General features: G+C 46.9%; 1 protein-coding gene and 1 non-coding gene across 2 annotated transcripts in view; one reads left to right on the forward strand and one right to left on the reverse strand.

Annotated features, from left to right (window-relative positions):
* The window catches only part of ANO2 (anoctamin 2), a 337,093-nt gene that overhangs the window by 44,501 nt on the left and 274,979 nt on the right, over positions 1–17,613 (reverse strand). The window contains exons 17-19 of the mRNA XM_040234945.1: positions 12,126–12,237; positions 8,880–8,937; positions 8,626–8,726 (exon numbers count right to left, since the gene is read on the reverse strand). Coding sequence (XP_040090879.1) covers positions 8,626–8,726; positions 8,880–8,937; positions 12,126–12,237 — 271 coding nt within the window. The remainder of the gene's footprint in view (positions 1–8,625; positions 8,727–8,879; positions 8,938–12,125; positions 12,238–17,613) is intronic.
* Positions 2,197–2,268, forward strand: TRNAC-GCA. Its single transcript has one exon. It is a non-coding gene; the product is annotated as a tRNA-Cys (tRNA).

Raw genomic sequence — 17,613 nt, forward strand, 5'->3', positions numbered from 1 at the left:
AAGAGAAGAGGGGGAGGGCGTGTTGAGACGGAGGGTCTCACGAGACAATGAAGTAGGGATGCCTGGTAAGCCTTGCCATATGTGGTCTTGTTCTTGTTGTTCAGTTGCTCAGTTGTGTCCAGCTCTTTGCAGCCCCATGGGCAATAGCCCACCAGGCTCCTCTGTCCATGGGATTTCCCAGGCAAAAATCCTGGAGTGGGTTGCCATGTCCTTCTCCAATATGTGGCCTGGGGCTCTGCAAACAGATCGAAGTTAGAGCTAGAGACCCAAGAATCATCACGGAGAGAACAGAAGCCCTCACAATAAACATGTCTGTGGGCGGAGTGGAAGGGAAGGAACCTTCCAGGGAGCAAAAACAGAAGGAAAGAGGAGTCACGGGAACAGACCCCAGAGCAACCAAGGCCAAGATGGAGGGCAGATGGAAGAAAGACAGGCGGTCAGCCGTGTGCTGCACTGTGGGCAGGTCCCAAAATCCACAAAGTTCTTACGAACCCTCTCTTTCCCAGGAGCCTCCCTCCTGGAGATCCCAGTCCCCATTAAAAACATGAATAAAGGAAGTCCCTCCAGTGCAGGATTTAACAGGAATCCTGCACATTGTATAATACACAGATGGGCCGTGTGGAAAGCCTCAGATGGTGATTCCGACCGTACGATGCACTCCCTTGTTAAAATAACTCCTTTGATGTTACCCTTGTCTCCTTTTCATCTGCTCTTTCTCTCTCCCTTGTTAATGACAAGTTTCAGAAACTCTGTCCAGAGCCTTCCCCCTGTGTGTGCGCTACAGGCTCACCCTGAGACCACGGTGACCTTTAGTCACAGCTTGCCTCCTCCCCTCGCCCCCAACCGGAGGAATCAGAGCCCCAGGCAGTCTTCCAATGCCCCTGGCTCCACAGACCTCAAGCCTCGTGAAAGAAGGCAGAACTGAGCCTGGGATGGGGCACAAGAAGAGAAACACGTCAACCTCTGAGTTGTGTATTCCTCTTCTTGACATGGGACAGGATTCAGATTTGTTCCTTACACCTCTGATTCATGGCCAGATTCCACTGAACACACACCTCCCTCTCCTGTGACGGCTTTCAGGAGAAACTGTTTTATGTCCTGAAATATACGACATCGCATTTATCAAAAAAAGAAGAAAGTTTACAAAATCTTCCTGGCTGTGTCCAGGGGTATGTTGCAGCTGTTTGGGGATATGATCTGGTGCTTCTAGCAAGAATAGGAGACAGGAGACATTTTGATAGTGGACATATTAATCCATCTGCTCTGTCCATCTCAGACGTTACTCAGGAAAGAATCTGACACCTAGGAAAGACAGCATTTACCCTTTTTTTCCTCTCTCTCTCTCTTTCATACACACACACGTATTCATCTCCATGAATGATAAAAGGCAATTTCCTATTTGCTTCATGGGATATTGGAGATGAGTTCGAGATAAAATTATAGTGAAGAGCTGGGATGTACTGTGGTGTGTTTCAGGATCTAAAGTCCATTTTGCACAAACACAGATGGGAAAGGTGGTGTGTGTGTGTGTGTGTGTGTGTGTGTGTGTGTGTGTGGTGAGGGAGATGAGGACAGTCCCCATCAAGGGACTCAGGTAATAACTAGCACAGGATTGGATCCTGCCCTGCCGCCAGCCACATCTGGAGTCACGTCAGAAGGAGCTGCCAATGAGCATTGTTCTGAGCCCCATTGTGTTGAAAACCACCTGGCCCCCCTCTGGAAAGCGTGTGTCACGACGTCAGGCCCGGGCAGCCTGGGCTGCGTGGCCAGACCACACGGCTTCAGTTTCATTTCTCATCATATCCTCACTGGTTACAGAGTTGCCCTTAAATCACCTATCGCCTCCAGTTTTGCTACCTTCATTGAAAGCACTTCATTTTTACACCTCCAGGGACACGCTTCTGTTTGGATGGTGCCTAGACAGAGCTGGCCTTCCATGGGGGCCCTGACTGGGGCCCCTACAAAATTTAGGGGTAACAAGGGAGAAATCTGGAAGCTGAAGATGCTTATCTGAGATCCCAAAGGGCAGGTGTATAGTATTCATGGACACACCTGGTATCTGTGCCAGCCTCGTGGAGATCCACGGGGTTTAGAAGCAAGAACATTGCTCTAAGCCAGTGTCTCCCAAGCAAAGGACAAGTTCCACTTGCAGTGCATGGGATGTTTTTGGAAGGTCTCGAGACTTGGTCTTGGGCTTCCCTGGTGGCTCAGATGGTAAAGCGTCTGCCTGCAATGCAGGAGACCTGGGTTCGATCCCCGGGTTGGGAAGATCCCCTGGAGAAGGAAATGGAAACCCACTCCAGTACTCTTGCCTGGAAAATACCATGGACTGAGGAGCCTGGTAGGCTACAGTCCATGGGGTAGTGAAAAGTCGGACATGACTGAGCGACTTCACTCTCACTTTCACTCGATTTGGTCTTACATCTCCTTAGAGGACCTGGGAAAAGTATTCCCTTTACTGCTCTCAACCCATCCCTCTGATTGCATGCCTGGAGAAAACCCCAGTCCACCCCTGGTATGCCGTTAACAGCTCCACGGCACTTGCGTGACTTCCTTTTCAATAAAGAGAATGCAGATCTTACACTAAGATCAATGATTAATAATGGATCATTTTTATTGTATTTCTTTCTACTGTTATTTGCTATTCAGGGTGACTGATAGCGTTAGTTTTCCATTTTCAGAAATGAGATGGACTTAAAAAGTGAATTGGTTTAGAGGAAATTAATATGCAAATAGCTGTTTAGGTAAATGTGAGTGAAAGTCACTCAGTCATGTTCCACTCTGTGTCTAGGTAAATAATGGAAAACAATTTAGAAGCTGCTGACAGTGACTAAAGATTGGGAAACAATCTAATAAAGAAGGCTGCTGGGCTGGTAGACTTGAGAAGCCACCAGAATTGTAGTGGTGGTGCTTTTTACAATACGCAGGCATGCACGCACGCACACACAGGGAATCTAAGGAGAACACGGCATCCTCAGAGAGATAGATAAGTTAGAGCCAAGTACCTGGCTTACTAACAAAGGTCAGTTCGATAGTCTTTAACATTTTAAAATTTTCTTTGGACAAATCTTGAAGATTGCTTTCAGAAGTAGACAGTGAATGTAAAAGATGATCAATCTTACGTGTATAATCATATTTTTTACCAAATATTCTTATTCAGTATGATCACCTACTTAACTCCTCAGACTTGCTTTTGTTTTTTAAAAATCACGTCTGGCCTCTAAGATTAATATTTATCTCCCTGAAGGAAAAAAAAAAAAATGGAGGCAGGTATCTGAAGGTACCTAAGAGCCACCACAAGCTACAAGTCTTTGGTCCCAGAGTAGAAGAGAAAAAAGTCATCCTGAGTCCTGACAAAGTCTCTTCCCTGGACTTGAAACACTCAGACAGCATCACTGGTAAACACAAAAGCCAGCGACACTCAGGAACACCTTGGCTGCCTATAATGCCCAAGAATGGCTCTCTCTTTCTCAGTTGCCCATGTTTTCTCTTTTCTAGAAAGCTGAGTATATAAGCAAGATGTATTTTGACATAACCATGTATCTTTCTAGAATAATTTCCCCAAGGTTTTACAGTGAGTATTTTGTAATGCCTAGATTTAAAACCAGATCTGTTGACAAAAATCCCTATCCTACAGAGATGCACGGCCTCCATCAAAGAATTAAAGACCATTAGATCCAGTTTTTATAATTTATAATATTCCTTCCTCCTCATCAGGCTCAACTGTCATTTCTCTTTTGCCTATTTAAGACCCCCATTTTTCTTGCTTACCTTATGTTTCTCTACTCTGTCATAAATAAGGATACTGCCAGGTGCATGAACTTTGGGTTGGATGAGTCTAATCCACTGAGAGTGGGCTCTGAGTGAAGCATGGAAGACCTATTAACCAAAATCATGGTGATTGCAGGTGAACAAATTCAAATCACAATCTGTAGAATTACTGAGAACTTTGCTTCCCTTGTGGCTCAGCTGGTAAAGAATCCACCTGCAATGCAGGAGACCTGCCTTTGATCCCTGGGTTGGGAAAATCCCCTGAAGAAGGCAAAGGCTACCCACTCCAGTATTCTGGCCTGGAGAATCCTACGGACTACAGTCCTTGGGGTCGCAGAGTCGGACACAACTGAGCTACTTTTACTTTCACTTTGAAGATAATAGACTGTAAGGCTTGGTGGAAGAACTTTTGCTCTACATTCCTGAATTCAACTACCTGATTAGGTTATATGTGTCCATTAACATACTAGAGATGATTAGATAGCATCGCCAGCTCAATGGACATGACTCCGAGCAACTCTGGGAGATAGTGAAGGGTGAGGAGCCTGGCGTGCTGCAGTCCATGGGGTCACAGACAGTCAGACACAACTCAGGGGCTGAACAACAACAGACTAAGAACTACAATTAGAAAATAATAATAATAAAAAAGAACTAAAATGAGGAAAAAATCTTCTGAAATAGAAATGACTTGTCTTGGAATCAGCAGTGACCAGTTTCATTGACTAGAAGAGAGGTTCATAGAATGCTAGAGCTGAAATGACAATACCTTAGAGATTATTACATTATTACATACTAAATATATATTACATTATGAATTGTTAAATCCTTTGCATCAAGAGATGAGGACAGTGAGACACAGAAAGTGACTTGCTCACAGCTCTATGAATTACCATGCAAATACCACCAATTAAAGGGCGGCATATTAAACACACATCAAGCATAAGGAAGAAAATTTAGTCTGCAAGGAAAACAGCCATGTGTAGGTTTCATCTGTCGTGGAGCTGATGGAATTGATGGTTGGGGAACATCCAACACACTGTCCAAATGCATGACTGATTTCTTTCCTCTCTTACACTCTAAAAAGACTTCTGGATGCAGAGTGGATGGGCCAAGTGGTAGAACAGATGCCTGGGAAAGAAAAAATGGGCATCTGACACCCACAAACTGTATCTAATTCCATCCAATGTACTGGAAAGACAGGTGTTTTCCCCAGATGTCTGGAAGGTAGCAGTGGTGGACGGGCTGGTCTCACAGCTTCAAAGGGGCACATCTTTTTCCAGTCTGTCTATGTCCTGGATGTTGATCCATAACAAATGTGTCCTCTCCGAGATGCTAAGCTCCTAGACCACAGGCACCATGTATCCCACCAGCGTTACTTGATGACTATCACGGAATGACTGTCAATCAGAAAGCTGAGACCCAGGCATCATTTCAGAGGGTTGAGCTTCTCAACACTGATGATTTCCTGACTGAGGACCAGAGGCTGGCTGAAGCAGACAGAGATTCCGGTCAACGTTCTCCTCCATCTCCTCCAAGAAAGATGACCTGCCCAAGTGCCCCCTGAGGCTGTCCCAGTGTGGGGACAGAAAACAGCCTGACTGATGGTGGGTGATGGTGAGACCCATTCTGAGCACTGGGATGACAAAGTGTTCTGAACGAATATGCAGGATTCTCATTAAAAAGGGTTTTCTTTCCAGACAACTTTGGTTTTCTCCATTATAATTTTAGCTCTCTGTGTTTCTGAGAAAGACCAAAGAATAGCTTCCTCTGGGAACCTTTCAGGACGTCACTGCTCCTATAGGATTGCTTTTCCTGGAGGAAGGAGTTGGAACATATATATTTGCTAATTGTCCCAATCAGCTCAAGGAACCTAGGCCTCAGCGACCCTTAAGCAGACTGAGAGAGGTTCTGGGCTCCTGCCATGACCCTGGCATGCCCCAGGTCCCATCATGGGACCACCACAACTTCTCCTTTAAGCCACACGTGAGTTAGGAAGTGTTCTGATAAATCTGTATGTTGTTTGTTTAGAGAAGATATCCACACCCAGGGGAAACTGTTTCTTTAAATGGCAGACCAACTGGTTACATATGACAGTGACAGCCTTCTTTCAAGACACAGACACAGTTGCCTGCTTATGAAACCTTCCTTGACGGCTCTGAAATGCCTGGCCTTCACTTGTCTGAATTCTGACAAACCACAGAGAGAACGCCCAGTCACACAGTCTATTCTGCCTCCCAAACCAAAAACACTCATCTCTGAGAAGATAAGGACCATTGCTTATATATTTTTATTGCATACAAAAAAATTTTTTTAAGACCATAGATCTTCTTTTTAAAATATTTATTTGGCTGAGCTGGGTTTTAGTTGCAGCATGCAGGATCTAGTTCTCTGACCAGGGATCAAAGCCAGGCCCCCTGCATTGGAAGCATGGAGTCCTAGCCATTGGACCACCAGGGAAGTCTCAAACATTTTGTGTATAGGTTAAACCAAGAGGCTTGTGTTACAGACTGACTGTGTCCCCTCCAGAATCCATATGATGAAGTCATAACTGGCAATGTGATGGTATTAGGAGGTGGAGCCTTTGAGAGTTAATTCAGTTTAGATGGAGCTTCCCTGGTGGCTCAGGCAGTGAAGAATCTGCCTGAAGTGCAGGAGACCTGGGTTCAATCCCTGGGTCAGGAAGATCCCCTGGAGAATGGAATGGTTACTCCAGTATTCTTGTCTGGAGAATCCCATGGACAGAGGAGCCTGTTGGACTGCAGTTCATGAGATCACAAAGAGACAGGCACATCTAACTAACAGCAACTAACACTTTCACTTACTTGAGATTAGGCCATGAGGGTGGGGTCCCGTGATGGGATTAGTGCCCTTATATTCTAAGAAGAAGGTGCCAGAGCTCTCTTTCTCTCCACATACATACAGAGAATGGGTCACATGAGCTTACATGGGGTGGCAGTCCTCAGCAGAACCAAACTTGCAGGCACCTTAATCTTGAACTTCATGGCCTCCAGGACTCTGAGAAATAAATGTCTGCACTAAGCCACCCAGTCAATGTTATTTTGTTACAGCAACTCAAGCTGATGAAGATGGCTGGGAAGGCTCAGACTGCAGTTTTTGTGGGTTTAGCTCTGTGATAGCCAATTCTCATTTTCCACTCTGAGCCATCTGAGCTGAGAGGCGGAGGCAGTAGCGTTCCTGCAAGCCCTCCTGCAGTGTGGACAGTGTTGTCCCTGGTCCTGCAGCTTGGAGCCTGGCTCTCTATCCCTCAAATCATATTCTGCTCATATTGTTCTCAAACTCTTCTGCTGCTTATACTAGTCAGAGTGGACTCTAAGGTCTGCCACTGAGACCCCAGCTCAATGACATGAACAAATATAGCTGGAAAGAAAGGGATTCAACCAGTTTCTTTACTGCAGGACTTCTCAGAACCATTCAAATGATATGCAGAGTAACTATCCAAGAGGGAGACAGAGCAAGTAGCGGTATCTTCACTTAACCTTATGGGGACTGTCTGGCGAATGCATCCCAGAATGGATAAAATCTTGCAGGTTTGCAAAGAACTCCAAGTCTGGTACAAACTGTCTGCCCAGTCCTCCTAAACAGGATTGGCTCAGTCTATAAGAGTTACCCCAATTTTCTCTGTCATTCCCTGGCTCTCTGATGCCAGGCTAGCTGAAAATATCCCCTGAAAGAGATTTCTTTACACCAAAAAAAAAGCCATAAAAGCAAAAGGCAGAGGGAGCCACATTTTCTCTGCCTGAAGGTAGGTCTTCACCTGTTGCATCCACTTTTGGGTCCAGTGGCTATGTGTCTGTGTTCATTTTCATGACTATCTCAATGCAAAACCTAACGAAAGAAGGACTTGTATGAAATCTGTATAAAACCGTGTGGGAGGGGAAGGGAGAGAATCCATAGGAAAATCCAACCTGTGTTTCACCAGCTATGCATCCTTGCCCTCTTAGGAACATGTGTGCCACAGTTCCTTAGAGATTTTTTCTAAATGATTACATTGGGGTTCAATCTTTCATATTCACCCATCTACTATAGTTCTTTTTAATTTGGGTGAACTCAGTTCCCCAACCAGGGATTGAATCTGAGCCTCCTGCAGTGGAAGCATGGAGTCTTAATCACTGGACCACTAGGAAGTACCATCTACCATACTGAAAGACTGATATCTGACTCTCAGCTCTGTCACTGTTACGGGTACTAATTGTTGTTGTTGTTTAGTCGCTCAGTCATGTTCTACTCTTTACGATCCCATGGACTGTAGCCGGTCAGGCTCCACTGTCCATGGGATTCTGGAATGGGTTTCCTTTTCCAGGGGATCTTCCCAATCCAGGGACTGAATCCACGTCTCCTGCATTGCAGGCAGATTCTTTACCACTGAGTCATCAGGAAAGCAAGTGCTTAATCCTGCTGAGCCTCCAACATCCCAAATCAGACTGGCAAACAAAACATGCAGGAAGGGTACTACATCATGGGGAAGCTATTGGAAAATGGATAGAGGAGTGCTTCCTAGGTGACTCAGTGGTAAAGAATCCACCTGCCAATGCAGGGGACGCAAGAGACATGGGTTCTAACCTTGGGTCAGGAAGATCCCCTGGAGTGAAAAATGGCAACCCACTCCAGTACTCTTGCCTGGGAAATCCCATGGACAGAGGAGACTGGCGGGGCTACAGTCCATGGGCTTGTAAAGAAGTTGGACACAACAGAGCGACTGAGCATGCACGGACAGAGGAGTGAGCAGCCACCCTATCTTAGAAGAGCAGAGGCCCTGAGATCTTTCTGGAAGTCTGACCCTGCCAGGCTCGGCCCTGGCAGCCAGGAGAGGGGTGAGCAGAGCTCACTACTCACGGGACTCCGATCTCAAAGATGTTGTTCTGTATCAGCTGCTTCCCCAACATGATGATGCTGAGCTGGATGCACAGCTCCATGAGGCAGCCCCCAGGGGCGCACTGCAGGATGAGAAGATGCAAGAAGGGACATCAAACAGCCAAGGGCATGAGCTAAGTCAAGCTGCAGTGCGGATATAAGCATGGGTGGGGCCAGGCCGGGAGGGGCACCTACAAGCCACCAGCCAGGCAGGAAAAACCAGCGGCTATACTTGCCTCTTCCATGCGGTAACCATCAAACACATAAACATAGCTTCCGGGTCTACCGACAAACCTGGAAGGGAGAAGTGTGCAAAGAGTTAGGCAAAGAAAGAGGAAGTCAGGGCTGCCCGAGGGTGTGTCTCCCCAGTGGACCAGTCACTGCCCAATGTCCTCCTAGGAAGAACTGGCCAGGGTGACGCTACTCCTCTAGGAAGGAGTTCACACCAGTTATTAGCTAACAATCACCACCTTTGACTCGGTCACATCCCAGGGCAGAGGGGTTGAGGCCAGGTGTGGTGTGGAGTTGAGGCAGTCATGTATGTGTGTGTGTGTGTGTGTGTGTGTGTGATCATTTCAGAGCCTAAACACAATGGCGTTTGGATTGTCTTAGCAGGTGCATGCGTGCTAAGTTGCTTCAGTCGTGCCCAACTCTCTGTGACCCTGTGGACCACGGTCCACCAGGTTCCTCTGTTCATGGGATTTCCCAGCCAAGTGGGCTTCCATGCCCTCTCTGTCCTTAAGTGTACCGTCCTGCAACTTCCTCCCTCAACTTGTGTCAAGAACTGATTTCTATAACTAACTATCCATTGGGATGGACAGGTACACACTGCTGTATTTTAAATGGATGATCAACAGGAACATATTGTATAGCACAGAGAACTCTGCTCAATGTTCTGTGGCAGTCTGGAGGGGAGGGGAGTTTGGGGGAGAATGGATACATGCCTATGTATGGCTGAGTCCCTTCGCTGGTCACCTGAAACCATCACAACATTGCTCATTAATCAACTATACTCCAATACAAAATAAAATGTATTTTTAAAAAAAGAATTGAGTTCTGACTGCAATTCCTCCACAAGGGCTTCTGATTTCCCAGGAAATGAAGGCCAAGATGGACTAAAACTGCAAGTGGAGATTCTTGGGCCCAGAAACGAAAAATTCAGACTTCGTACTGAAAATACTCAAAGGAATGGAAGAAGCCTGTCTTATTCCTCTTCTAAGATCTAAGGGTGTAATTTATTAGGGAATAAGAAGATTGAGCAGGGAGGTGGAGAGGTACCAGCCAACCATGGAACCAGACAGGCCAATAGAAGAATCCTACTTTCTTGAAATGTTATCCGCTCACCCGTCTCCTGAAATCTTGCTCATCTACTGGAGGCTCAGCTTGACTTCCCCTCTTGGTGCAGTCTTCCTGTCTCTGTTCATAACTAAGTGTTCCGCTAACACTTTCTTTCCACCTTTTCTTACAGCACTTACTGCAGACTGCAGTGTGCTGCTGCCAAGACTCTCTCTCTCAGTACACTACAAGTTTATCTAAGGGTCAGAGCCCTACGAATATCGTATGTATGCAAGTTTCTATTTTTATTAAATCTAGACATAAATCACCAAAGAAGTATATAATCATTAATATGGAGAACCTCTCTGCTACTATAATTTCATGAGCCTCAAGTGCAGAGGTCCTGAGAAGAAGTAGTCATTTGGGTCACAAACATTTATAGGGAATTATAAAGTGTGGATGATGACAGTCTTGCTATCACTGCCTGCCTGATGAGCTCTCAGTTCTAAGGAAGCTTCCTGACTTAGCTGCTGCCTAAGGGGAAAGCTTGGAGGTACCTAGCTGATCTGACCACAAATGATACTTACCAGAAGTGATTTATACCCAGGACTATTATATAATAAATATATGACTGGTCATTGTCCTTGGTCCCTGGGAAGGATCTCTAAATCCTTGGAATTTCCTGATAGGAGTGCCTTTGTTATTCATGGTGGGCCCCTAGGACTAGACCTAAGTTTATGCTAATGAAGTAATTCTTTTTCTTTTTTTTTTAAGATTTTTTAAATTGGAGTATAATTGCTTTACAATGTTGTGTTAAGTTTCTGCTGTACAACAACATGAACCAGTTATATGTATATATATATATATATATCCCCTCCCTTTTGAGCCTTCCTCCCATCCCCAACCCACCATCCCACCCCTCTAGGTCATCACAGAGCACTGAGCTAAGCTACCTGTATTACACAGCGTCTTCCCACTAACTATTAAAATATATTTTACACCTGATAGTGTATGTATGTCAAAGGTACTCTCAATTCCTGCCCCACCCTCTCCTTCCCCCATCGTGTCCACAGTCCTTCCTCTATATCTGCATCTCTATTCCTGACCTGCAAATAAGATCTGTACCATTTTTCTAGATTCCATACATATGCATTAATATATGATATTTGTTTTTCTCTTTCTAATTTCACTCTGTATAACAGACTCTGGGCTCATCCACATCATTACAACTGATCTAACTGTGTTCCTTTTTACGACTATTGTTCCACTGTATATATGTACCACAATTCCTTATCCATTCATTCAGGATCATGGAGGCCAATGCCAGAAAGACCAACCACATGATTAATGAGTGGGGCTTTGAGCCAAGTAAAGGCAGCCTGACCTCAGGTGGGAGAGAGGGACCGGAGACTCAGGTCAATTACATGAGCCATGATTCATTCAATGATGCCTGGAGAATGGGACCCCAATAAAAACTCTGGACACTGAAGCCTGGATGAGTGGTTGGTGGTGCACGTTGATGTGCCAGGAAGCCGACATCCTGAGGACATGTAAGCTTCTTTCCAAGATGCTCCTAGACCTTGCCTTATGTGTCTCCCATTTGCCAGTTCAGACTTTTAACCCTTTGCTGTAATAACACTGTAACTTTAGGGACAACACATCCCAAGCACTATTAGTTGTTCTGGTGAATTATTAAAACCTAGGGGTCAGTGGTTATAGCCAGTTGGGTCTGCCCAACTGACCCAACTGGGGTCACTAGTTGGGTCTGGTGACCCAGACTGGTTGGGTCACCATCAGTGACCTGAGAGTCCCAGAGCTTGCAGTAGTGTTTGAAGTGAGGGCAGTCTTGTGGGAGACAGTATCCTAATCTATGAAGTCCACATTGACCTGGGTAGATAGCATCAGACCTGCAATGCAAGACCCAAGAATCACTGGCTGGACATGAAATTTTCTCCTGCCATGTCCTCAACTTGGGAGACACACATTCCTCTAGGATTAACCTTTCAGGGCCAGAGCCAAATAACTGCAGATCTCCCCATGTTATCAGAATCTGAAGACGATAATCCAGCATGATTAGTGCAGTCAGGTGGCAATGGGAGTGGGACACGGGGCTGAAGATGTAAACTAACAATGGGGACAGGCTGACCCTAGTGGAGGACTGTCTTTGTGACCAACTGCCCTTCTGCACATGGCACCAAGATACTCACCTTCCCTTGAAAAAGGCCACATAGAAGATGGGTGAGTAGGCATTGACAAACTTCAGTAAGAAAGCCTTGAGGATCAGGCGCTCTTCAAATGTCTGCTCTGTTTTTGGAACCTCTGAAAGGGAAGATCAAAGCTGATCAGACAGATTTCTCACCTCCTTAGAGTGGTCACCCTGTGACATGAGCCATTATCTGCCCATTTACTCCTCCGGAGTAGAAACCCAGAGATTCATTGCTCTGTGACATTAGAACTGACTTCCTCTGTGAGGTCCCAAGTGGTTTACCAGGTACAGAAGGTCAAGGGTATATAGGATCAATACATGTCTCTTTTCACTTCCCTCCTTTGATCCATGAAAGTAACAATTTCCCACTGTGCTTCTCAAAGAGAGGTCTAAGCAAGAAGAATATCCTCCCACCACCCCTGCTTCATCAAGACGAATTCAGCTTTTATTGGCACAATTGTCACTTCTAGAAGATTTTACTAGAAGCAACATCCCTGACAAAATGGTTTGTTAACCAGTGAACAGAAGTCAAGAAGCACTGAAGGCTTGGCTTGGGCACCAGCGCATTGCTCCTCTTTCTCTCTTCCTTTGTCTTTAGCAGGAAAGCCCTCCCTGTATGTCCTTGGCACAGGTTGAGACATGTTGAGTCCATTCACTCAAATGACGGAGGCTCATCAGATAAGCAAATGAAACAAACACAACCTGAGTCTGAGGTCTCAGGCTCGGGGGTCATAACATCCATGGGTTCTATCAGGTCCAAGCAGGGAGTCAACCAATGTTCCCAGGAGACCCTGAGAAACACTGAGCAGAAACCTCATTGGTGCCTTCAGAAGACTCGAGACCCATAAAGCTCCATGGACAGCTGAGCAGAGAGCTAGGAGGGGTCTACACAGACTGTGACAAAGAGCTTGGCAGAGAGAAGGGGATTACTGGGCCACGCTCTTCAAGGACAGAGAGAAAGCACTAACCCTACCTCATGTGTGTCAGTGACGACTAGCGCCACCCCAGACTGTGCGCCCTGAGGGGACTCAGGATGGAGAGAACACAGGGTGCTGGCCCCAGGGAGCCGAGGTGAACGTCAAAGGGATGATTTCAATGAGCCCAGACATACGTAGAAAAGCACTAGCTTCATTAACTCGAGGATGTGCTTTTCTTTAACTAACAGTCATCTTTTGCTGTTCTGACTACCTGGCTTTTGTTGCAGAATCTCCTGTCTATCCTGGCTACCCCCCTCACTCTTCAGAGCAATCTCACAGAGCCATCTGAGAGGCTGCCTCCTGGGCTTAAGTCCTTAGAAAGTCCACCGAATAAAACATAATTCTCAAATTTTAGGCTGTACATTTTTTTTTTCAGTCAACAAAAGGAAGCAAGGGAGGAAGAAAGGAGGGAAGGAAGGAGAAAAGGAGGGAGGGGGCATTTTCAACAGGAATTTGAGCCTTGGCTCCATGAGCCTGAAGCAATCAATTCAATAATAACTTAACCACATCTTGTCTCTCACTTTTAAGTATTTTGGGGGTAAGAAAATGAAAACCAATGTCACCTGAAAAGTGATCAGGTGATATTACTTAATGAGGTCTGAGGATCTGAAAATCTGGAAAAGTCACCTTGTAAATGTGACTAGAAGGGGATTAAGGATGAGGTCCAGAGAGGCACGTGTCTTTGATTTTCTTTTATAATCGCCTTTGAACTCTTGGTACTCAGATCTCCCAATTCGTACAAGAATTTCCTCCAAGCTCTCTGGAAGGAGAATCTGGTCCCTTCAGAGCATTTTGCTCCAACTGAAAATGAGTGGCTCCCTTCTTCCATCCTAATAAATCAGGGGCCTGGTTATTATTCATTAGGATTATTTCTATAAACAGCCCGTGCCTATGCTTTTAGGGCTGTGAGCCATCATAAATAATGGGCATGTCCAATAAACAATCCAAATCTGCTTGATAGTCCACTAAATCAGCCGGGGGCCCACGGCAGAGAAGCTATGAGGCCACGCTGGGTGCTCTGCTGAGGCTTCTGGGGAAGGGGGGCCCCCGAGGGAACACATCCCCAGGGGAGTGAGGGAGTTGGGGCCCTGGAGCTCCAGGCAACTTTGGGTCTCTCTCTTTTAAAACCGAAGTACAGTGAGTTGATTTACAACGTCATGCCTATCTTAGAACGGGTCTCTTTCAACAGCCAACATGAGGAGCCTCACCTGCGTGGGACAGTGAGATGGAACACGTTTTTCAGGGTCCCCTCGGGGTGGAATGATGTCTACAGGACAATTAGGGCACTTCAGAACACTGAGCACCATCCCCTGAGAGGACACAGAATCCAAAGTGGTCCCCATCTGAGCCCATGAGAAAATAGCTCAGCCTTGTGTTTTATAAAACTTCAAATAAAGTGCCTTTAGACATCAACTGCTTCCCAGGTGGCTCTGTGGTAAAGAACCCATCTGCCAAGCAGGAGATGCGGGCTCCATTCTTGGGAGGAGGGAATGGCAGCCCACTCCAGTATTCTTGCCTGTAGAATCCCATGGACAGAGGAGCCTGGCAGGCTACAGGCCATGGGGTCACAAAGGGTCGGATATGACTGAGCAACTAAACAACAAGACGGATCAAGAGGAGGAGTCAACGTGGAGAGAATCACTCACAGAAGGCAGAACTCAACCCCTCTCCACCTTCACAGGCTCCTGAAACCTCACCTCCCCCCGGAAGCCACCCCAGGTTGACTGGAGGCCATCTGAATTTCAGCAGCTGGAGTGCATTTTGGACAAAGGGTAGACTTTAGGACCAGGAGGGGCCATGAGATAGAATTCCTGTGCAACACCCTTACCCTTCTCCCTTTAAGTGTTAAACCTCTGGTGCATTGTGTCATGAAAAAATATGAGTATAAATGACCCAGCTGTAAACTGCCTTGGAAAATAATTAGTATGAAAGCCCAAGTGAGTCCCAGGGGGCCAGCTCAGAATTCAAAGTCCCTGGAGCACCAGCCTCGTCATATGGAAACAGCATGACGAGCAAGGGGGTGTCGGCTGTGGAATCTGAAGTTTGGAAGAGCAACTCATCTGAATGGGGTGTCCCCAGCGATCCAGCAGACACAGATCCATAGCAGCAACCAGACAAACTGAGGCGACTTCCAGGTGTGAATTTCAGCCACTTCCAGCCCTCACACCACTCTGGGGTGGAATGGAGGCTGAGTCAGAAAGCAAAGGTGCCACACGCTTCCCACTTCTCCCCCAGGGCAGATCCAGCTTTTGCAAATAGCAGTGTTTCCTGACAGCCCAACCATCTGGCCTTCCCTCCATTTGTGTGTGTACACGGGTTTATGTTTATGTTGTGGGGGGAGGGAAGGGGGGTGGCCCCAGCCTCCTGTGTGATGTTGCTGCCTTGTTTATGCCACGAGGAGGGAATCACCCCGGCAGAAGCCAGCCAGCTGGGTAACCAGGCAGCCAGTGCACTGCTTGAGGGCGAGATTATGGATGGGTGTTCCTGAGATACTCCTGGAGCTCTGGAGAGACTCCAGCATACAGGGCCCCACCTTTAGAGTCAGGAAGACAACAGCGGCCCCCCAGACAAAGGGACTGGAGACCGACTGTGCACTAGCAGTCCAGCCCCAAGTGTCAGCTCCCTAAGGACACGTCTTCTCTTTCTGCTGGAGAATCACTGCTTTACAATGTTGTGTTAGTTTCTTCTGCACAAGGAAGAAAATCAGATATATGTATACATATATCAGAGACACAGGAGACACGGGTTCAAACCCTGGGTCAGGAAGATCCCTTGGAGGAGGAAATGGCAACCCACTCCAATATTCTTGCCTGGAGAATCCCATGGAGCCTGGTGGGCTACAGTCCATAGGGTTGCAAAGAGTCGGACACGACTGAGCAACTGAGCACACACAACATATATATATATATCCCCTCCCTCCCACTGTCCCCCATCCCACTCCTCTAGATCATCCCAGAGCACCAGGCTGGACTCCCTGTGCTACACAGGTGTAGTCTGAAGTCACAAACATCTGCTGTCAGGAAGACGGTGTAGCAGGCACTCTGTTAGACCTTTCATTTGTACACGTGTTTCTCTTCTTTGGTGAAACAGGCTCCACCAAGTTACCTCAATATCTCTGATGAGCCCTCTTCCTTAGAAGGCTGGGGTGGCATCACTTAGGGTGATGAGTACCCCTATCTTATAGTCACTGAGGGTCACCTCCCTCATAGAGAGGTGGGATGAGGTATCACCCAATCTACTGTGTTTTAAAAGTTTATGAAGACAGGCTGTACACAGCTAGGGTGGGTTTCCAGGGAGAAGGGAGTTCGGGTCTGTGTGACAGATGACAGCATGGGGGTGGGGATACAGGTGTTATATGTCTGAAAGCCGGGCACCCCCATAGCCGTAGACCCTTGATGGAGAGGACCGTGCTTCCTTGAAGAGACCAGTGGCCAGTCCGGGACCTGCGGTGAGGCAGGACCAGCTCAGCAGCGGTCCAGCCTTCCCTGTCTGATGGGACAGGCCAGCATCCAGCAGCAACGTGCTGTAGCAAGGAGACCTGGGAGTGAAGGGCTGGTCACACTCCAGGGAATGTCCCTGTTTAAGCATGGATGTTGGCCTGACCTGGTCTAAATGATCAGCATCCCAGCAGGAAACAGAAGTCACTCCAGAAGGTTCAGAGGAAGGGGTGTTAATGAAGGCACAGTTTTGCTAGAGGTGAGGGTGAATCAGGGAGAAATGGCCCCAGTTCCATCTCCTCTACCAGCTAAGCTCCTTCCACTGCTTCCCATCGGCTGAACCCAGCCCACAGTTGGGTTTGGTGTGCCCATGATACAATCTGCTGGCCCTCGGGTCACAGACCTCAGCAGAGAGGTGGGAAAAAGGGGCCTGGAGGGAAAACCTGGCCAACAGAGCATGATTACTCCCTTCCTTCTCATGGATTAAGGTGCTGGGTTCTTAGAAAACTCAAAAAAAGGGAGAGGAATGTATGGGCTTCTGGCTAAAAGGAGAGATGAGTGCTCAGGGATTAATCGGAAAAATGAAAGAGATGATGTTCATAGCTACAGCTCAAGTTTGGAAGGAATTCTTGCCAGTTATTAAAAAAAAAAAACTATTATAAGTAGCAGTGTTACTAATAAAAGTTCCATGTAATTGGAATGAACTGTTCTACAAACTTAGGCTACAGGCATGCTCAGGTCGTTTGCATTACAAGCAGCAGCCCCCCACCATCTTTCGGCTTCCCAGACAAAATGTACAGTGCCTGCTCGCCTCATGGAGGGGACCTCAGACAATGGCAGAATCAACTCTGGCCACACCCTTCCCGTGGCCCCCCACATGTGACGGGCAGGAGGCCACCCAGGGAGTCAGGAGATGGTGGCAGAGCAGGAAGACAACCCAGCAGACCTGACTCTCAGGCCAGATTTCAAATTACCAGCACTGTAGTCTCCTTGCCAGGAAGGCCTAGGTCCCAGCCCAGCTCACATGCGGCCACACGCATCCACACACATCCACATGCTTCCACATGTATCCACA

The sequence above is a fragment of the Oryx dammah genome, unplaced genomic scaffold (assembly GCF_014754425.2).
Source record: "Oryx dammah isolate SB20612 unplaced genomic scaffold, SCBI_Odam_1.1 HiC_scaffold_29, whole genome shotgun sequence".
Lineage (NCBI taxonomy): Eukaryota > Metazoa > Chordata > Mammalia > Artiodactyla > Bovidae > Oryx > Oryx dammah.